Raw genomic sequence first — 23,420 nt, forward strand, 5'->3', positions numbered from 1 at the left:
GGGAATTTTTTAAGCCATGGAAAGTATTTTTTTCCTTCCTCATTAACGGGGTATTTTAGGGAAAAAAATGTAAATATATGCAGTACAGGGGTGGAAGAGGATGAGGAAGGCAGTGCTGCTGTATATCAAGGGACAGAGAAAATCTTTCAGATATTTAAAACGGCAGATGAAGGGGCACCTGGGTGGCTCAGTCGGTTAAGCGTCCGACTTCGGCTCAGGTCATGATCTTACGGCTCGTGAGTTCAAGCCCCGCGTCGGGTTCTGTGCTGACTGTTGGGAGCTTGGAGCCTGATTTGGATTCTGTGTCTCCTTCTGTCTCCCTCAAGAATAAATAAATGTTTTTTAAAAATAAATAAAAAATAAAAGGGCACATGAAGAAGCAGGCGTAAGGGAAAGTGTTCACAGAAAATACAGGAACCTGGTCTAGCTCTGTCCTTTGAAGGAAGAGATGTGCCTGGACACATCATGGCCAAACTGATGAAAACCAAAAATTAGGAGAAAAACTTGAACGCAGTCAGAAAAGGCACATTACGTAGAAAGAACAACAATTTGAACTATCATGATCTTAACAAATAATGGAGGCTGGAAAACTGTGAAGCTACAACTTTAAAGTACTGAAAGAGGGGCGCCTGGGTGGCGCAGTCGGTTAAGCATCCGACTTCAGCCAGGTCACGATCTGGCGGTCCGTGAGTTCGAGCCCCGCGTCAGGCTCTGGGCTGATGGCTCAGAGCCTGGAGCCTGTTTCCGATTCTGTGTCTCCCTCTCTCTGCCCCTCCCCCGTTCATGCTCTGTCTCTCTCTGTCCCAAAAATAAATAAACGTTGAAAAAAAAAAATTTAAAGTACTGAAAGAAAAAAAGCCTGTCAATTCTATACCTGATGGAAATACCTTTCAAGAATAAAGATAAAATAAATCTGCTGGCATACTGATTAGGAATGTAGGCTCTGGAGGAGCACCTGAGGCTGAGTGTCCAACTCTTAATCTTGGCTCAGGTCATGTCTCACTGTACATGAGACCGAGCCCTGCATCAGGCTCTGTACTGATGGTGAGGAGCCTTCTTGGGATTCTCTCTCCCCCCATCCCCTCTCTCTTTCTGCCCCTCTCCTGCTCACTTGCTCTCAAAATAAATAAAACATTTTTAAAATTGTAGGCTCTGGAGACAGAATCTTGGATTTGAATTTCAGCTTGGACGCCTCTGGTGATCATGGATGAATTACATAAATTCTCTAAAGTTCAGTCTCCTTATGTATTTTACTAACATATATACTTTATTGGGATAACACCTAAATTAGTAAGTAATTGAGAAAAATAAATGAGAGAATGCTTTTTAAGCCCTTAGTACCTGCTTGACATATGTTAAGTTGTTAGAAAGTGTTAGTTACCATTTATTCATATGTATTTTTAGCTAGTGTAGCCAACCTTTATGGAATTTTATGCTTTCTATTTTTATCCCTCCCCCCACCCCAGCTTTAGAGAAGTTGGCTACATCTTGAAAAAGGAAGAAACCATTAACAATATTGAAAATGAGAAATCACTTTTGCTGCTACTTTGACTTGTACAAAGACAGGATTTAGGAAGCTCTCATTTTCAGAGAAAATTCTTATAAATCATGCTTTCCCTTTATTTTCTGCATAGCAATGCATAGGCAGAAATATAGGGCGTTTTTGATCATTAATTTTTACGGAAATTATTACATAAGGCAATCCCTGGTAGAAATGAACTCTTTGTTTTAGATGCCATGATTATTGAAGATATTACACTTTTTTTTTTTAATTTTTTTTCAACGTTTATTTATTTTTGGGACAGAGAGAGACAGAGCATGAACGGGGGAGGGGCAGAGAGAGAGGGAGACACAGAATCGGAAGCAGGCTCCAGGCTCTGAGCCATCAGCCCAGAGCCTGACGCGGGGCTCGAACTCACGGAGCGCGAGATCGTGACCTGGCTGAAGTCGGACGCTTAACCGACTGCGCCACCCAGGCGCCCCAGAAGATATTACACTTTGGATCACTAAGAAGATCTGCAGTTGATCTCCAAATGTATTTTAGTAAAGTATGAATGGGCATCATATTTTTATAGTTTCATTTTAGTTTCCTTGTTTCATATTCTTCATTTGAAGATTTCTTAGGCTTTTAGAGAGTATTCAAAATAATGATGTCATTTAAAAATAAGTTTAGACCATAAATTGTGTTTTCTATTACAGTAATAAATGATATTTTATCTATTATTTATGACACTTTCACATTACTTCCATGAAATCTATAAAAAACCTGTCCTTCCCCCCCCTTTTTTCAATTTTAGAGGGAAGGAAAGCGAGGAGGGGAGAGGAGCAGAGGCAGGGAGAATCTTAAGCAGGCTCCATGCTAAGCATGGACCCTGACCCAGGGCTTGATCCCGTGACTCTGGGGTCATGACCTGAGCCAAAATCAAGAGGTGGATGCTCAACCGACAGAGCCACCCAAGCACCCTTGTTCCTTTTTTTTTTTTTTTTGAATATTTATTTTTGAGAGAGAGAGAGAGAGAGGAGCAGGGGAGGGGCAGAGGGAGAGGGAGACACAGAAGCCAAAAGCAGGCTCCAGGCTCTGAGCTGTCAGCACAGAGCCCTACATGGGGACTGAACTCACGAACCGCGAGATCATGATCTGAGCCGAAGTTGGATGTATAACCAACTAAGCCACCCAGGCACCTCTGTGTTCCTTCTTTTTGATAAGATTTCAATAATTTTGTTTTACCTTCTTTGTATTTATAATGTAATGGCTAAGTGTGAATGTTTTGATACTAGACCTGAAATATAGTCTCAAATCTACCAATTATTAACTGTTTGACCTTATCTAAGGTACATGTAAGTCTACACCTCAGTTTCCTCATCTCTTAAATAGGATTATACATGTAAAACACTGTAAGATCCAAATATTACTTTTTATATTACTGCATTTAAAAAGACTTAACTGAGTGGTTAGCATATTCTGTTCTGTATATTAACCTGCCCATCATTCATTCATTCAGCATATAGTTATTAAGTAACAGGCTCAGTGGCCTACCACTATACCAGGTTTTGCCCTCTTGAAATTTATATTTTGGTTGTACTAAGTGCTGCAAAGAAACACTGTCTTATTTTTTCTTGCACAAATTCCAGGAGAAAAAGGTATTTGGCATAGAAGTTATTCAGTTGATCCATTTATTAGTATATTTAGATTATTCACTTTTATTCAAATGAAACATTACTAATCTTTAAGATACAACTTTTTCGTAGCAGTGTTACTTACACTTTGATCTATGTACCAGTGCTAATCCATAATGAGATAATTACAGAATTTGAGAGTCAACTATAAATTTATTATCTCACAGTTTTGGTGGATCAAGGATCCCAACATGGCTTTAACTGGATGTCTCTGGATCATGAGGTTGCAGTCAAGCTGTTGTCTAGGGCTGCAGTCTTATCTGAAGACAACTGGAAAAGGTTCCACTTCCAAACTCACTTACATGACCTGTCAGAGCTGCCTCAGAAAGCAGCTGACTTCCCCAGAGTGGGTAATCCAGGTTGAGAATGAGAACATTCAAGATGGAAGTCACATTTTTTTTTATAACCCATTTTTGTATATGGTATCCCATCCCTTTTGCTGTGTTCTATTTGTTAAGAAGTGAGTCATTTAATTACATATTATAGTATTTATTTGTTGTACCTTTTTCTTTATTTTCCTAGCATCTGTGAAGTATTTTTAAAGGTAAGTTAGTAGCATCAAGAAATGTATATTTCATTTGTAGATTAAATTTTGCTTCTTGTTATATTTGGCATTATAGAAATGAATAATTCATATGCTAGAAGCTACTGTCAACATATGACCAGTTTTCATAAGGCTGTATACTATAGGCAGATTTAATAAGAGGATCAGAATTAACTATAATAACTTATTGGCATTGGGAATGTGGTTTTGGCAAAAATATTAACTGACAAAGTTTTACAAATATGCTAAAGTTATTATGGTTTAAAGTTTTGAAATCTCAGAAATTTAAGTTCTTAACTTTAATAGTGATGAATACTTTATTTTAACGTTTTAAAAATGGTAGTCACGTAGTGAGAATCCAGATTTTAAGTCCCAAAACTAGGTTGCTATTATTCTTAGCTTCAAGCCTTTCAGTAAAGGCTATATGGTTCTAATCTCTTCTTAAATAAGTAAATTTCAGAGTCTACTTTGACTCCCACACGTTTGAGGCATGGTCAGGAAGAAAAAAGCATTTCCAATAAATACTAGATTAGAAATTAAAAAAAAAATATGTCCACGAGGAAACCAAAGCATGGAATTCATTTCCCTTTTCTAAGTAAAATTATGGTGTCCTCCAGAGGCCGATGTATCTTGCTTACCTGTGAAGGTTATATAATACAAGTGAATTTTTAGATTGAGGAATTAGATTAAGGGATTAAAATCTGATTATATAAACATTTAGCATATATTTATATTTTTTTAAATGTGCATGTTCTTTTTTTTAATTTTTAAATGTTTTTATTTATTTTTGACAGAGAGAGAGAGAGAGAGACAGAGCATGAGTGGGGGAGGGGCAGAGAGAGAGGGAGACACAGAATTGAAAGCAGGCTCCAGGCTCCGAGCTGTCAGCACAGAGCCCGACACGGGGCTCGAACTCATGGACTGCGAGATCATGACCTGAGCCGAAGTGAGACATTCAACCGACTGAGCCACCCAGGCGCCCCCAAAATGTGCATGTTCTAAAGTAGAGTTCTAAAGATCATTTTGGGAATATTCTGGGATTTAATTTATAATTTTACTCTGAAGGGGCACCTGGGTGACTTGGTTGAGTGCCCAACTTCAGCTCAAGTCATGAACCAGCGGTTCATGAGTTCAAGCCCCACCTTGGACTCACTGCTGTCAGCCTGTCAGTGCAGACCTTACTTTGGAACTTCTTTACCCCTCTATCTCCCCCTCTTTCTCCTCTGCTTGTGCTCTCCCCAAAATAAATAAATATAAAAAAATTTTTAGAGGTAAAAAAAAAGTAAAATTTTATTCTGAAACTTGATTTATTCTTAGAAGTTTATTAATGTAATTTTTTACATTAAAAATTATTTGTCAAGCTTCATTAATAGGAAGCATTTCTGTGCATATTGTAGATAGTCTATATGTGATTTTTATCAGTCATGCCAAACATATGATGAGAGTTTATTCATACAGTTAAGTATGATACTAAGTATTAGGCATTAATGTTGAAATTTCATATGTGTCTAGACTTGCTTATCTTAATATTGTCTTCATTGACTTGAAGTAAACTGAAATGTAACTCCTAGTACCTTGATTTGAATATTAGGATCATGTCAGTGGTAAAGCCTTAAAAACCATGAAGAATATTCTCTTGTTGGTTCACTAAATATCACAAGATCCAAGCGGTGGGTGCCATTTGCTCTTTTGAGTTCCCTAAACTCGGGTGGCTGTGTGTGTGTGTGTGTGTGTGTGTGTGTGTGTGTGTGTGTGTGTGATTTTTTTCACTTGTCATTTATTTAGTCATGAACATTTTTTTTGTTTTTTTTCTATGATTTCTCAATCAATTACATGCCCGTATTTGCAGCCACATTGATCACATTGTAGAGAAATAAATAAGAATGAAAGTGAGAGGAGAGAAACCACATTTATTGCATGCTTACTTAGTATGTGTTTACTTTGCTAGGGACCCTTACATATCACACACTTAATCATCAACAACCCCTGGAAGTAAGTTTCACAGAACAGGATACCAAGATTCATACACTTTGAAATCATATAAATTTCCCGGGAAGACACAACTAGTTAAGTTTTAGAGTTGACATTTCAGTCCAGGTCTATCTGGCTTCAAAGCATATACTTTTTGCACTATATCAAAATGTCTCTTAGCACTGAACTCTTTTCATTAAGTACTGTACATTAAAATAAGCAGTATATTTAGATCTCATTAAGAAAAAAATAGGTAACAGTTAATCTGGACTGCTTTTTCCCTTTATTAACAAGAGTTATAGCTCTCGTTAGCTAAAATAAATCACTCATTATGTAACAGATGATAGTGTAATAAATTATTCTATGTCAATGTTTTGCAACTTTTTCTAACCTATACTCCCTTTCATGACCTTACTTTTTAATGTTATTTGAACCTTCAAAACAATTGTCACTAAAAACAAATCATTATTTCTCCTTCCCCTCCAGTTACAGCATATAACTCTGGGAAGGGATGAGAAATCATCTCATCAATTAAGAATAATTATTTTTGCTGATTTGGATATAAATTCCAGATACTGTTGTTTGGTATCAGATATTCTTTATATATCCTATCTATTTAAATGTATTTTTATAACATTTGTTATAACATTTGTTAATAGTCATTAACAAATGGATTATTACTGTTTTAAAATGAAAGTCCTTTTAACAGTATGATCTAACAGAAGTCAGGTTATATGGAGTTTTTGATTTATTAGGTTTAGGGGAAAGTGTGTTTTAAATCATTTTGGGTTAATTACTCCAAAATCACAACTTCTTGCTGATATTATTTCCTCATGTTTGGCAAATCTTGGAATAGTATTTTCTGGATGTTTAGTTTTTTGTTTATGGTTTTCAGGAATATATAAGATCAGGCAGAAAACATAATAAGAATGATTTTCAGAGCCTGGCTTCATACGGAAACCACCTTTTAAAATTCATCAGTAGTAAACAACTATTTGATTGCACAACAGTGTGAATGTACTTAACACTACTGAGCTGTAAACTTACAAAATGCTTAAGATGGTAAATTTTATGTTATATGTTTATTTTTACAATTACAATAAAATAAAAAGAAACATAGCAATTGTTATCTGAACACTGCTAGTGCAGTCTTGGAGTTGATAGCAATTTCAGTACATATCAGTGTTCGCTCCGATGCTTCTAGGTAGTTTGAATCAAAAAAGTGGAGATCACTATTAACTTTCCCTTTTCTGTAAGCTGCCTGTTTATTCTTTTACATTAGTGATAGAATATATATGATGAAATTCTAGGAGAGCTGCATAGCATCCATAGAACAAAGATTTAAGGAAAAATCTGAGGTTTTACTTAAGATATCATTTGAAGAATATTATGTTGCTACAATGTTTTAAATACCTGTGGTAGATTAGTTAGAGCTATAGGAAACTGAAACAATCAGCAGCAATGGATCAAGAAATAATATGGAGAATATATCAAGAAAACACTGGAACATGGGGCACCTGGGTGGCTCAGTCAATTGAGCGTCCGACTTCAGCTTGGGTCATGATCTCACAGTCTGTGAGTTCGAGCCCCGCGTCGGGCTCTGTGCTGACAGCTCAGAGCCGGGGGCCTGTTTCAGATTCTGTGTCTCCCTCTCCATCTGACCCTCCCCCATTCATGCTCTGTCTCTCTCTGTCTCAAGAATAAATAAACGTTAAGAAAAAGAAATTAAAAAAAAAAGAAAACACTGGAACAATGTGGCAGGGGGTAAGTGAAAGGATAATTTTTCCAGGATAGGAAAATAATACTTTGTACACCTTTTTCTGTTATTAAATATTTTCCTTCCTATAATGTAGGATGTAATATATCATTTCTTTTTTTTTTTTTTTAACGTTTACTTATTTATTTTGAGAGAGAAAGATTGCAAGCTGGGGAGGGGCAGAGAGAGAGAGAGAGAGAGAGGAGGGAGAGAGAATCCCAAGCAGGCTCCACACTGTGAACACAGAGCCTGACCCAGGGCTCCATCCCACAAACTGCAAAATCATGACCTGAGCTGAAATCAAGAGTTGAACACATAAGCAACTGAGCCACCTACGTGTCCCAGAGAGCCATTTAAAGTAGTATTAAATTTCACTTCCACAAAAATATGGAAAATACTTTGTGATCATAATTTTTGTGCATCTCTTGTGAATATTATGTGATCATCTCTGCTGGGAGCTAGCTCTCTCTTTCAATTTATGGATTTCTAAAGTAAGAACTAATAGGGAGAATAGAGATAACCAGGACTAATGAGAGATTCTAGAAATTTGAGAATAACAAATACTAAGCAATAAAAACAAAAGTAGGCTCACCACAGAGACATAAATGATAGTACTAAAAGGAACTCATAGGAATTAAAATATACTGAAACTTAGTATGTTTTATTAACTCTCTCCAATAATTTTTTGTACATTTAGATATAACTGGAAAGTAATCACAGAAATTAAATTTAACAAGGCAACTTAATTTCCCAAAGAATAAATATAAACTAGAATCTTTTGAATATTAATGGAACATAGCAAGTAAACTCAAACATGTAAATTCAAAATATTGTTTAAAAATTTTTTTTAATATTTATTTATTTCAGAAAGAGACAGAGAGTGCAAGCAGGGGAGGGGCAGAGAGAGAAGGAGACACAGAATCCAAAGCAGGCTGCAGGCTCTGAGCTGTCATCTCAGAGCCCGGCGCGGGGCTCAAACTCATGAACCGTGAGATCATGACCTTAGCTGAAATCAAACACTTAACCATCTGAGCTACCTAGGCACCCCTAAATTCAGAATATTCTTATATTGTAATACACGTCCCCAAAGTTTTAATAAATTAATATAACTATCCAATACCTTAGGAAAATAAGGCTTATGAAATGGAAGGTTGTTTAACTCATATAGCTGTCCTTACATATTTACTATTGAAATAAGGGAAAATTACAAGAATTTTATGGGTGCCTTAAGGGTGACTGCATGGCTTACTTGGTTAAGTGTATGACTCTTGGTTTTGGCTCAGGTTATGATCTTTTTTTTTTTTTAATTTTTTTTTTTTCAACGTTTATTTATTTTTGGGACAGAGAGAGACAGAGCATGAACGGGGGAGGGGCAGAGAGAGAGGGAGACACAGCATCGGAAACCAGGCTCCAGGCTCTGAGCCATCAGCCCAGAGCCCGACGCGGGGCTCGAACTCACGGACCGCGAGATCGTGACCTGGCTGAAGTCGGACGCTTAACCGACTGCGCCACCCAGGCGCCCCTGCTCAGGTTATGATCTTGCAGTAAGTGGGTTTGAACCCTGTGTCAGATTGTGCATCAGCCTGCCTGGGATTCTCTGTCTTCCTCTCTCTCTGCCCCTCCTCTCTCTGAAAAAGGGGAGCCTGGGTGGTTCAGTTGGCTGAGTGTCTGACTCTTGATTTCAGCTCAGGTCATGATCTCACAGTTTCATGAGTTTGAGCCCCACATCAGGGTCTGTACTGACAGTGTGGAGCTTGCTTGGGATTCTCCCTCCCTCTTTCTTTCTGCCTTTCCCCTGCTCACACGTTCTCTCTCTCTCTTTCTCAAAATAAATAAGCAAATAAATAAACATTAAATAAACATTAAAAAAGAAATTATAAATGTATTAACTCCAGAAAAGTAGTTTTTCTCACAGTCTTTTAATATAACTATGTAACCTTGCTATGTGAATAAAAGGATGAGAAAATGATATAAAAATGATATAAAATGAGAAAATGATATAAAAAAATGACTGAGTTCAGTCATTCCACAGATTGTTTGTTGAGCCCCTGCTCTGTGTCAAGCACTGTTTGAGGCATTTGGGGTATATCAGGTAAAGCAAAAACAAAAATCAAAGTACCCTGTCCTCTTGGAGCATCCATATTCACAGGAGAGATGGATAAAAAGCATAATAAGTATGTAAATTTATGTTTATTATGTTAGGAAATGATAAGAGTTATGAAAAACATGGGGCATTGGGAAGAAGGGGTGGGAGGTACTAATCAGGTTGAAATTTAAATAAGGAGGTCAGGGTAGCCCCTCACTGAGAAGGTAACATTTAAGCAAGACTTGAAAGAATTTAGTCAATAGGGTATCTAGCTGAAGAATCCTAAAGGGGAAGGGAATAGCCAGGGCAAAAAGTTTCAAGGTTAGAATATACTGACCAGATTTGAGGAATAGCAAAGAGGTCAGTGTGGCTGGAGAGTAGTGAGCAACGGGGAGAGTATTAGACAGGTATGAGGGTCAACAGGTAATTGGGATCCAGATTCTGTTGGGACTTTGCTTTTATTCTGGAGTAAGATGGGATGCCATTGTACAGTTTTCAGCAAAGGAGTGATTGTGACCTACCTTGTGATTTAGAAGAATCGTTTCAGCTACTGTGTTGATAATTGACTGCATGGAGGGCAGAAACACACTATTTAAGAGGCTATTACATTAATCCAAGCAAGAGATAATGGTGGTTCAGACTAGAGTGAAAGAAATGACAGCATTGAGAAGTGGTTAAATTCAGAGTATGTTTTGAAAGCAGAGTCCATAGTGTTTGCCGACAATTTGGATGTGTGGTGTATGAGAAAGAGTGAGGTTAAGTATGACTACAAGATTCTTTGCATGAGGAATTGGAAGCGATTGGAGGGTTGCCCTGAACTGAGATGAGGAAGGCTGCATGCAAGTGGAACTGGTTTGAGTGATGGAGGCAGATGAGAAGATCAGTTTTGGACATGTTAAATTTAGGATACCAGACGGGCATTTGGACTGCAGCTATAAACTTGGAACTTCTTAACATATAGAGGATAGTAAACTATCCTCATGAAACTAGGCTTGGTAATTGAGCATCAGCAAGACAGGAAGGTAGCTGAAAACTAATTTTACCTATCTCACAACTTTGCCTGTTGCCAATGTTGCTAATAATAACCCAGTTCTTCTGACCCAATTAGGGACCAAAAGCAATTCTTCCTAGAGTTTTTGGGCTAAGTAATATATTCTTTGTGAAATAGTAGGCATTCATAAATGTTTCTGTTCTTTTTATACATTTCAGTTTTTAAAGGAGAAGACAGCTTAAATGTAAGATTTGTGCATTCAACATCTTCAAGCTTCAATGGTGGTGGTTTGGGAAAATATGAATGAATTACATTCACCAGTTTTATTAGAAAATGAAAAGTAATTGGATTACTAAAGCATGAGACAAAATATAGGGTGATATTAAGTTGAATGTGATAGTTGAAGAGAAAAATCAAACGATAAAAACAGAAAACTAGCCTATATTCTCTTGGGTACTGGGAAACAATAGCACCAGTGGTTCCCATACTTGGGGCACATTGGAATAACTTGGGCATGCCTTAAAAATACTGATGTCTGGTTCCTACTCTCAGACCTTTGAATTTATTTATGTCACATGGAATCAAAACAGACAAAAAAACAACCTGAACTCATAGATGCAGAGAACAGATTGGTGGTTGCTAGAGGTGGGGTAGGAGTAGGCGAAATGGGTAAAGGTGGTCAAAAGGTACAAATTTCCAGTTATAAAATGAGTAAGTCATGGGGGTATAATGTGCAGAATGGTGACTGTAGTTAATATCGTATTGTATATTTGGAAGTTGCTAAGAGATGAGATCTTAGAAGCTCTCATCACAAGAAAAGAAATTGTGTAAGTATGTGAGGTGATGGATGTCAAGTTAAAAAAAAAAAAAAGGAAAAGAAAAGGTCCTCAACAGCGTAGAATAAATGAACCCTCTCTAAATCATGCAAATAAGAAATCACTGGCCTAATTTGTTATAGGTTCATGACAGCTGTTTACCTGGTCATTTCTTTATAGCATACATGCACTCCAAATTGGAAGCAGCTGTGATGTTATGGCAGCTGTACTAGACTTGAAGAAGACTTAGATTCACATCCCAGTTCTTTTGCTTATTAGCAGACTTATGATGGCCAATTCACTTAACCTTCCTGAATTCCAATTTCTATCTTTCCTATGAGAATAAGCAAATCTGTGTTGCATGGTTATATTTTTAAAAACTAATAAATATGAAACTAATAAATAAATAAATTACTATTTAAAGATATTAAAGAATTATTTGGGGTGCCTGGCTGGCTCTAGCTGGTAAAGCACGTGATTCTTGGTCTCAGGGTCATGAGTTCAAGCCAATGTTGGGTGTAGAGCTTACTTAAAAATAAAAAAAGAGTTATTATTTGAGAGGATTTTTCTTAACCTTAGATGTGACATAACATTATAAAATGTATTAATCTCCCAGAAGTGAATAGATTATTATTTTGTCTGTATTTTTTTCACTGCCTTAAGAAATAGAGTTCTGGGGGTGCCTGGGTGGCTCAGTCAGTTGGGCGTCTGACTCTTGGTTTCAGCTTAGGTCATGATATCATGGTTTGTGAGTTGAGCCCCACGTTGGGCTCTGTGCTGCTGGCACGGAGCCTGCTTAGGATTCTTTCTCTTCTCTCTCTCTTGCCCTCCACTGCTCCCTCTCTCTCTCTCAAACTCTCTCAAAATAAATAAATAAACATTAAAAAAAAAAGAAATTGAGCTCTGTATACAGAGTGTAATAAATGCCACTGAACTTAACATGTTTAGTAGATGAAGTGTTATTTCATATTTGTTTCCTATACAGTATGTTAATATCTGAAAAACATGAACTTTGGACTCAAGTCTGGGTTTCAATACAGATATTGTCACTTATTAGCATATTTATGTCAGTAGATATGTTCTAAGACTCAGATTTCTTCTCTCTTTATTTTGGGGGTAATAAAATTTACCTTTCAGGGTAGGGCTACTGTGTGAGATTCAAGCGTAAAGTGCCTAGCATAGTGAGTGGCTGGCTCAAAACTTGCAGGAAATGTTCATTTTCTTCCTTCTGAGAGTACAATAATCTTGGGATAGTAATTTTAAACTCTGAATAATAATAATTTCTCAGGGCTCCTGGGTGGCTCAGTTGTTTTGAGGTTTGATTAATTTGGCTGACGTCATGATCTCATAGTTCGTGAGTTCGAGCCCTGCGTCAGGCTCTGTGCTAATAGTGCAGAACCTGCTTGGGATTCTTTCTCTTCTCTCTCTGCCCCTCCCCCACTCACACTCAATCTCCAAATAAGTAAATAAATATTTAAAAATAACAATATCTCAATGGCTAACAATTCTTATATTCTTAAATGTTTTTCTTGTTTTGCTTATTATCATCTTAACTTTTAAGTGTCCACCTCCTCACCATGAATGCTTTGAAAAGCAGTGTTTATTTTGTATGTTTTTTTAGGTAATAAAAAAACCTTTAAGTTTATACCATGCATAGCATCAAGGAGAAGAATGACAACAACAAAGATGACCTTCTGCTTAGGATGGGACTTAATGATAATAAAGCTGGAATGGAAGGATTAGATAAAGAGAAGATTAATAAGATTATAATGGAAGCCACAAGGGTATGTTTGTTTCTTTTGATATCATTAATTTAGTAGCTTTTTAACTTTCTGTTTAAAAGAAAATAAGTTGTAAATATTTTTTATTGTAATTTTTAATATTTTGATGTATCTTGTTACAACAAGTGGGTATGGAATAATCTCCCTTCTGTTCTGTTGCTCTTCCTCTTGCCATCCAGTTTTCCTGCTTCATGTACACATTATATGCATGTGTTTCAGTAATGTAACTTGGAGGTCTTTCCATAAAGATCTTTCCATAAAGATCTTCAGTTTTCATGCCTGCATGTGTAGATATAATTTATTGAACCAGACGGAATGTTCATTTATGAACCTATACATCATTTCTAGTCTTTTGTTTTTACAAACAATATGACAGTGAATAACCTTTACAACTTTCACAACTTTACATATGTGCAGGTAAAATTATAAGAGATCGTAGAAGTAGAATTATTCCACCAAATACAGATAACAAAGAAGGATATATTCATGTGGAATTTTTTTAAGTGTTTGTTTATTTATTTGGAAAGAGAGCGCAAGGGAAGGAGGAGCAGAGCAAGGAGAAAGAATCTCAAGCTCTGCTGACAGCGCAGAGCCCAACCCGGGGCTTGAACTCCCTAACCACGAGGTCATGACCTGAGCCCAAATCAAGAGTCAGATGCTTAACTGACTGTGCCACCCAGGTGGCCCACATATGGAATTTTTATGAATTGCTCAAGTTGCCCTACATAGTTTATGTATCAATTTAAATTTTCACTGCCAATATATGTGCAACCATGCCTGCCCAGTGTGTTACTAAGCTTTTGGATTTTCCTATCTATAGTAATGTAGTGTAGGCTTAACTTGCATTTCTCCTATGAAAAGTGAGATGGTGCATCTTTTCACATGTTTAACAAGCGACTTGTATTTTCCCTTTTTACAAACTGTCTCTTCTTGTCATTTGCACAATTTTCCATTAGATTATTGTATATCTTTTGATTTTGCTTATGATACTTAATCCTGTGCAGAAGTTTTCTGTTTGCCTTTTTTTTTTAATTTATTTATTTTGAGAGAGAGAGAGAGAGAGAGAGATGTATGAGCAGAGGAGGGACACAAAGAGAGGGAGGGAGAAAATACCAAGGAGGTCTGTGCTGTTAGCATGGAGTGAACAGTGAGATCATGACCTGAGCCAAGAGCAAAAGCTGGACACTTAACTGACAAAGCCACCTTGTTTGATTTTTCATATGTACTTGAATTAGTCAACTGCGTATGGCTTTCTCCAAGGTCATAAATATTTTCTTCTAATATTTTTTTGTTTTATTTATATATTATGAAATAAGTACCCTTCAGAAAGGTGTAAAATTTAAGAGAATATACTTACTTTAAAGAAATGCATGCTGGTATCTATAGCAACTTACTTTTAAATGGTTTAACCAAAAAGAGGGGGAGGAGTGTGTGTGTATGCATGCATGTTTGTGCAAGTGCATATGTTGGAGTGGGGGTGTGTGTATTGTGTATTCCTAGAAATTGTGGGAGAAACTAAATGTATCAGGATATTAATAGCTGATGAATCTAGGTGAGGACATAGGGGTGTTCTTTATACTATTCCTTCAAATGTTGGAAGATTTAGAAATTCCAAAATAAAACCTTGAGGGAAAAATAATTTTTTAAGTGTATAAAATATAGATAAAATTTTAAAAGTAAAAAAATTGAGATGAAGTAAGCAAACATAGTATATGGACCCTGGTTGGATCTTGGTTTGAACAAATATATTTGGAACAGTTAAGGGAATTTGAATATGGACAGGGTACTAGATTGTATTAAGGAACTATTGTTAATTTTATTAGCTTTGAAAATGCTATTATAATTACCTAGGAAAATGACCTCATTTTTAAAAATGCGTACTAAAACACTGTATAGAATAGCTAAATGTCATTATATCTGTAATTTACTTTAAAACAGTTTACTTAAAAAAATCAGTGAAGGAAATAAGACAAAATGTTAAATCTCAGTGATAGTTTTATTTAGTGTTTATTGTACTAATCTGTATTCTCTGAGATTTTTTTGAAATTTTCATCTTAAAACTTAAAAAAAGAATTAAAACCTATGACCCTAGTTTTCAGGTTAAGAAATAGAATATTTAAGTCATCCCAGATTTTATCTTTCCTCTCTCTTCTCTGTGTCCCAGTAACACTTATTAAATAGTTCATCTAGATCATCATTTCTTACTGATCTGCAGTGCTTTCTTCTGTTCCACTGGATTGTTTGTTATTATATCATTACAACATGACCTGCATTCCAGTAATGTCTAGTAAGTCTAGACAACTGCTAGAACAAGTTCTTTTTTTGCTCTTTATTCTTTTTCAAGAATATCTTAAAAAGAGCATTTGCTCTTCCATATAAGTTTTATGTGATATACAGTTGACCATTGAACAGTGCGAAGGTTAGGAGCACTGCCCCCCCCCCCACACAATTGAAAATCCATGTACAACTTTTGACTCCTTGAAAATGAACTGCTAATAGCCTACAATTGACTGGAAGCCTTACCAGTGACATAAACAGTCGATTAACACAAATTTTGTATATTATGTGTATTACATACTGTATTCTTTAATAATAAAGTAAGATGGAGAAAAGAAAACGTTAAACAAATTGTAAGCAAGAAAAATTATATTTACAGTACTGTACTATTTTTTTTTTAAGATTTTTTTTTAATGTTTATTTATTTTGAGAGAACGTGAGCGGGGGAGGAGCAGAAAGGGAGGGAGACACAGAATCCAAAGCAGGCTCCATCCAGGCCCTGAGCTGCCAGCACAGAGCCCAATGAGGGGCTCGAACTCATGAACCATGAAACCATGACCTGAGCTGAAGTCGGATGCTTAACCAACTGAGCTACCCAGGCGCCCCTGTATTGTACTGTTTTTATTGAAACAAGTCCATGTATGAGTTGGCCTACTGCAGTTCAAACCCATGATGTTCAAAGATCAGCTGTATATACATACATAGAACTATATATACATATCATCTGATTGATATGTATCTATCATATAAAATATATACTTTATATATATTTTATATACCAATATATATTAAAATATTTATATATTTTATATAATATATATTCCTCTAGTGTGGGGGGTTGGGGAGTTCATCATAAATATCTTTTTTGAATTGAAATTTTCTAATTGTTACTGCTTCACAGAAATGCAACTTCTTTAAAATTTTTATCAGAAACATTTTTTGTTGTTATTTATTTTTTTTTTAGAGAGAGTGTGAATCAGGAGACAGGCAGATGGAGAGAGGGAGAGAATTTTAAGCAGACTCCATGCTCAGTACAAAGCCTGATGGGGCTTGATCCCACGACCCCGGGATCATGACCTAAGCTGAAATCAAGAGTCAGATACTCAACCAACTAAGCCACCCAGATGCCCCTATCAGAAATTATAAACATACAGAAAATGAGATACTAAAGTGAATTCCTGGGTAATCATCACCCAGCATCATCAGACATCAACTTATTTGCAAATATTGTTTCATCTATCTCACCCCTCCCTACTGAATTTTGGAGGTAGAAGATGGAGTATTTTAAAACAAATCCCAATAAATTGGATAAATTTCTAGAAATTTAAAGTTTTCCAAAACTGACTCAAGAAAATAAGAAAATCTAAATAGACCTTTAATAAGGAAAGAAATTAAATCAATAATTAAAAATCTCCATTCCCCCCCCCCCCGAAAGAAAAAAAAAAACAAGTCAAGATGGCTTCAGTGGTGAATTTTATCTGACACTTAAGAAGAAATAATACTGGGGTACCTGTGTGGCTCAGTTGGTTAACCATCTGACTTCAGCTCAGGTCATGATTTCGCAGTTCATGAGTTCGAGCTCAGCACTGGGCTCTGTGCCGACAGCTCAGAGCCTGGAGCCTGTTTCAGATTCTGTGTCTCCCTCTCTCAGCCCCTCCCCCGCTCATTCTCTCTCTCTCTCTCTCTCTCTCTCTCTCTCTCTCTTTCAAAAATAAATAAACATTAGAAAAAAAATAATAAGTAAACATTTAAAAAAGAAGAAATAATACCAGTATTCCACAAGTTCTTCCAGAAAATGAAGAAATATGTAACATTTGCCAACTCATTCTATAAGACCAGTATCACCTTGATACAATAGCCAAACAAGCAGAATATTATAGATCATTGTAAATATAAAAGCCCTCAACAAAATGTTAGCAAACTGAATCCAGGAGTATAAAAAGAAGATTGTGTTCCATGACCAAGTGGGATTTATTCCAGGAATGCACTTTTCTCCTAAAATCAGGAACAAGACAAGGAAGTCCACTCTCATGTCTTCTCTTCAACATAGTCCTGAAAGTTCTAGCCAGTGTAGTCAGGCAGTAGAAAGAAATAAAAGGCATCTAGATTGGAAAGGAAGAAATAAAACTATCTCTTCACAAATAACATGATGTTTATGGATAGAAACTCTTACGGATTTCAAAAGGAGTGCAACAGTTGTACCCCGAAAATAACAAAAGTGTGTTGAGGGAAAGTAAGGATATAAAAATGAAAGCATCCTATGTTCAACAATGAGAGGACTCAACATCGTTAAGAGGGTAGTTCTCCCCAAACTGATCTATGGATTCAGTGTAATTCTTCATCCAAATTCAAGGGGCTTTTTTTCCTGCCGAAATTGATAAACAGACCCTAAAATTTATATGGAAATGTGAAACACCTAAAATAGTGAAAACAATTTTGAAAAGGAACAAACAATAAGGTCTTTGGCTTTCCTGTTTAAGAATGTGCTATAAAGCTACAGTTATCAAGATAGTGTGTTACTGTCATAAGGCTAGACATATTGAACAATGGGGTAGAATTAAGAGTCCAGAAGTAAATCTTTGCATTGATACTTCATTGGTTTATGACGAAAGTACCAAGGCAGAAGGATCATCTGTGCAGCACATGATGCTGGGATAACTGGATATCCACATGCAAAAAAAAGATGAACCTAAACCCTCACTTCACACCATATACAAATTTAACTCAAAATCAAGTTAAATATAAGAGCCAAAGCAGTAAAACTTAATGAAGATATGAGAAAGTCTTTGAGACTTTTGGTTAGACAAGCATTTCTTAGATATAACAATAAAAGCACAGTCAGTAAAAGAAAAAGTTGACAAGTTAGACTCATCACATTTGAAAACATCTGCACTTCAAAAGACACAATTATAAAATGAAATGATAAGCAACATAGTAATATAAAATATTTGCAAAATACTTACCTGATAAAGGACTTACATCCAGAATATAAAGAGAATTTTTATAAATTGTTAGTAAGACAACCTAGTTAAACATGGACAAAAAATATAAATAGACTTTTCACTAAAGATATAAAAATAGAAAAATAGAACCCTCATACTTTGCTGGTGGGATTATAAAATGGTTCAGCCACTTTGGAAAACAGTCTGGCAGTTTCTCAAAAGGTTTAGAATGGAGTTACCATATGACTCAGAGATTCCACTCCTGGGTATCTAAGGAAAGTGAAAACATATGTCCATGCAAAAATGTCTATATGAATGTTCATTGCAGCATTTCTCATAAAAGCCAAAATAAAAATAATCTAAATGTCCATCAACCTAGGGCACCTGGGTGGCTCAGTTGGTTAAGTGTCCAACTCTTGGTTTTGGCTCAGGTCATGATCTCAGGGTTTCATGGATTAAGCCCCTGGTCAGGCTCTTTGCTGACTGTGCAGAGCCTACTTGGGATTCTCTCTCTCTCTGTCTCTCTCTCTCTCTCTGTCTCTCTCTCTCCCTCTTTGCCCCTCCCCTACTCAGTTGCTCTTGTTCTCTCTCTCTCTCTCTCTCTCTCTCAAAATAAACACATTAACATTAAAAAAAATTCATCAACCTGATGAATGAATAGATGTTATGTTCAGTGATGGGATGATAGGTGATTTTCTAAAAGTGATTTTCTACATTTTCTTTAACGACTAACATTAAAATTTTGTAAAAGCTTTTTTAAAAAATTTTTGAGAGAGTGCAAGAGGGGATGGGGCAGAGAAAGAGGGAGACACAGAATCCAAAGCAGGCTTCAGGTTCTGAGCTGTTAGCACAGAGCCTGATGTCGGGCTTGAACTCATGAGCCATGAGATCATGACCTGAGCTGAAGTCGGACGCTTAACCGACTGAGCCACCCAGGTGCCCCAAAATTTTATAAATGCTTTTTACATAAAAGTGAAGGAGATAACTGATAACCCAAATGACTGAGGGCTTGGATATGCCCATGGATCCTGTCTAGGACACATTGTTATTTTCTGAGTCCCGATCTGTACTCATCTCAGAGTTTGCAGCGTATAATTACTGTCTCAACAAGCCTATGATGTAGGTAACTATAAATTCATTTTGCAGGTAAGGAAATTGAGACATAGAAAGATTAGTAGTTTTAGGGTCACCCAGCTAGCAAGGAGTGAGCTAAGTTTTGAATTCAGTAATTGTGATTCTAGTCTATACACTTAGGTACCATGGTTATACATACTACAGTGATGCTTTCCTTCTGACACTTTGTTATGCTTTGTTTTGTTTTCTTACAAAGGGGTCCAAATTTTATGGAAATGAGCTCAAGAAAGAAAAGCAAGTCAACCAACGAATTGAAAATATGATGCAACAAAAAGCTCAAATTACCAGCCAACAGCTAAGGAAAGCACAATTACAGGTATTAATTTAATTGCTAAAGAAAGTGAAAGCTTGGTAGAATAGTATTGATAGTTAAAATGCATCATGGTCAAGTCACAACTGAAAACAAGGTAAAATGTAAATGTTCATTATATTATAAAGCATAAAATTTAACAAACATGCATACTTTGTTAAATATTGGTCTACTGTTTTACATAAAGACCCCATACCTAGGTATTGTCACCTCCATTATACAGAAGAGTTAATGGAACCTTAATTAGGGTAAATAACTTGCCTAGCTTCAGAGCTAGGATTTAATCCAAAGCTTATGTTCTTTTTGTTATATACATACTTTGCAGCTACAAAAGGCCACAAGATAAATGTGGCATGTTTTCTTCAATGCTGATTTTGCAAAACAGATTTAGGGGAACATGTTCACTAATTAAATTATAAAGCAATTTAAAACATAATTGTGTTGTACCAAAACTAGGGTAGAATGCCAAAGGTGCATGAATTTTTAAGATAAAACACCAGACTTCTAAAAATTTGGAGGCTTTTGGCTTCTCCAGTATCTTCAGGGAATAAATACTCAAAAGAGTTTCCTCTGGTATTTAAAAGCTATTCCAGGAGAAGAGTTTGAGTAGAGCAACACTGCAGGGCATCATGTAGTAGATTGAAAACTCAAAATAGTCAAGGTTTTGCTGGTAAACCTAAGGTTTACTTTTATATATTTAAAAAAAAAATTTTAAATAAAGTTTACTTTTAAAGACAGTTTTTATCCTCTATCAAAATCTGATTCAATTTAACAAAGCAGTTTAGGCTGTAACATGATGATAAAATCATATTGATCTAGGCCACACATTTCTTCTCGTGATAGAGTTCACAGATGCCAAACTTTATGTTTTTTTCTTTGCCAAATTGTAATGTGTCATTTTCTTCATATATGCTTTCCTAGAGCACAAGCTAGTTTTTTATTTTATGTGATAAGTGGTCTCCTCTCATAAAGAAAGATCACTTGCTTTTGCCTTCCCAAATTATCATTTAAAAAAAATTTTTTTAACATTTATTCATTTTTTGAGGGACAGAGAAAGAGCACGAGCAGGGGAGGGGCAGAGAGAGAGGGAGACACAGATCCAAAGCAGGCTCCAGGCTCTGTGCTGAAGCACAGAGCTCTATGTGGGGCTCAAACTCACAAACTGCGATATCATGATCTGAGCCGAAGTCAGACGCTTAACTGACTGAGCCACCCAGACGACCCCCAAAATTAGCATTTTTAGTGCTTCATAGCATTCTACTGTATGGAGGTACCATAATTTATTTGCCTTATCCCACATGGGTTTCAGTTTTTTGTTTTTATATATAACCTTGCGATGATTGTTCTTATTTACATATCTTTGTACTCTTGTCCTGTTATTTTCACCAAAGTTTGTACAGTTTCACATTTTCAACACAAGAGTGCTAGTTTCCTCACATACTTGTTTCAAATTAAATTTTATTAATTTTATCAATCCTTTAGTTTTTGCTGGTAGTGTCTAAATATTATTTCATGGTTATTTTAATTTGCACCTTCTTTGATTATGACAGAAAAAGAATGTCTTCCCTTGTATTAGCCATTAATATTTCATTCCTATGGGAATTCCTTTTTTATTGTTAGTATATAGGCTAAGTAGCTGGCACAAGATCCCAAAATACAGTGGTTCAGATCAGTTAAGAGTTTATTTCTTTCTCACATAATAGATAAGTATTCCTGGGGTACCTGGGTGGCTCAGTCGGTTAAGCGTCCAACTTCGGCTCAGGTCATGATCTCGCAGTTCCATGGGTTCAAGCCCCATGTTGGGCTCTTGCTGACAACTTGGAGTCTGGACCCAGCTTTGGATTCTGTGTCTCCCTCTCTCTCTGCTCCTGCCCCACTCATGCTCTGTCTCTGTCTCTGTCTCTCTCTCATAAATAAATAAACATTTAAAAAAATAGATAAGTAGTCCCAACTGATTGGGTGGTTCTGCTCACTGTAGTAATTTAGGGACCCAGGTTCTACATCGTGTTGTTCTGTCATCCCCTAAGTGTTACCGTTACCTGGTTTACAAAATGGGATTACCTCCAGTCTATATTCTAGACCCCAGTAAAGAAGAAAGAATGAGGAAAAAAAATCAAAGGCAAGTAATTTGCTATTGAACAAGTGAAAGAGAAATTGCACACATTACGTCAGCTCACGTGCTTTCTCCTTTTAATTTTTTTTAATGTTTATTCATTTTTGAGAGACAGACTGCGAGCAGGGGAGGGACAGAGGGAGAGGGAGACACAGAATCCAAAGCAGGCTCCAGGCTCCAAGCTGTTAGCACAGAGCCCCACGCAGGGCTCGAACTCATGAACTGCAAGATCATGACGTGATCTGAAGTCGGTCACTTAACAGACTGAGCCACCCAGGCCCTTTCTTTCTTCCTATACTAAATTCTCATTGTACTTGAATTTGTTTCTGGATTCTCTCTTCTACTCAGTTGAATCTTTTCCTCTATCATACCATGCAATTTTAGTTATTCAATAATAATAATATGTTTAATATGTTCCTTCACTACGATTCTATAAATTTTTTTCTCATGCATTGTTTCTTTCGCATAAATTTCAGCATTGTTTCATCAAGTTAAAACAAATCCATTCTGTGTATAATAACATTATTTTTAATTGATATTAATCCTTAGGCAATTTATTTTCAGAACCTTTTTTTGGTAAGTTTTAATCATCTATACAAATATCTCTTATAAAGCTTTAAAGATATAATGCATATGAGTCATTCAATATAAGAACTTTTTGCTGTTCATGACTCTTTTTAAAGCTCATAATCCTTAAATATGCTAATAATCTGAAGTATTAGAAAATACTTTATATTGTGTAACAGAGCTTCAGATTTTGTTACAATTTTTGTGACTATTTCATGAGAGAGTCTCTGACATCTTTTGAAAGGGGAGTGGCAGGAAATCTGTTTTATGTTGATTGTTAAATTGTTTCACTTGTTGAGCTTCCTTTAAAAGAAATTGTGTAAATGGGAGGGGATTGAGGAAATCCTAAGGAATCTAGAAGATCTGAGAGTAAGAGAGGTTTTCCATGGGAAATGTGTTTCTATTCCAGTGTCATGAATTTTCCAAATAATAGATTTTTGTATGCATGCTATGTTGGTAGGAACTATTATTGTTAGTCAAGCTGAGGTAACTAACCTCTATAGTCTCCCGGAGTATTTATTCAGAACCCAAGTGTTCCCCACTCCATCCTACCCTCTTTAGACTTCTTAAAGGCACAATCATTTTTGTAGCTGCCAAAACATCTTGTTATAACATGGATTCATAAATTAGATAGACAAATATCTGAGGTGCCTGGGTGGCACAGTTGGTTAAGTGTCCAACTCTTGATTCTGGTTCAGGTCATGATCTCACAGTTTGTGAGATCGAGCCCCACATCGGGCTCCATGTTGCCATTGTGGAGCCTGCTTGGGATTCTCTCTCTCTCCTTCTCTTTCTGCCCCTGTCCTGTTCACGGTCTCCCTCTCTCTTTCTCTCTCTCAAATAAATAAATAAACTTAAAAAAAAAAAAAAAAAGAATAGACAAACATCCATGTTATATTAAATGGAAACTACACAGCAAATCTGTGCATTTTGACCATTTTAACAACTGATTTTAT

General features: G+C 36.2%; 1 protein-coding gene across 5 annotated transcripts in view; it reads left to right on the forward strand.

Moving 5' to 3' along the window:
- The window catches only part of POLK (DNA polymerase kappa), a 73,206-nt gene that overhangs the window by 13,693 nt on the left and 36,093 nt on the right, over positions 1-23,420 (forward strand). For 3 of the 5 annotated variants that reach the window (XM_047088037.1, XM_047088055.1, XM_047088064.1), the window contains exons 1-3: positions 7,391-7,456; positions 12,962-13,124; positions 19,671-19,790. In XM_047088037.1, the coding sequence (XP_046943993.1) occupies positions 12,990-13,124; positions 19,671-19,790 (255 nt within the window). In that variant the 5' untranslated portion in view covers positions 7,391-7,456; positions 12,962-12,989. Of the gene's footprint in view, positions 1-7,390; positions 7,457-12,961; positions 13,125-19,670; positions 19,791-23,420 lie in introns of those variants that run through there. The other 2 variants (XM_047088046.1, XM_047088072.1) reach the window with 2 other exon arrangements.

Source organism: Lynx rufus, unplaced genomic scaffold, assembly GCF_022079265.1.
Source record: "Lynx rufus isolate CCGP_SWC_20201006 ecotype Redwood Valley unplaced genomic scaffold, mLynRuf1.p SCAF_1, whole genome shotgun sequence".
In the NCBI taxonomy this organism is placed as follows: domain Eukaryota; kingdom Metazoa; phylum Chordata; class Mammalia; order Carnivora; family Felidae; genus Lynx; species Lynx rufus.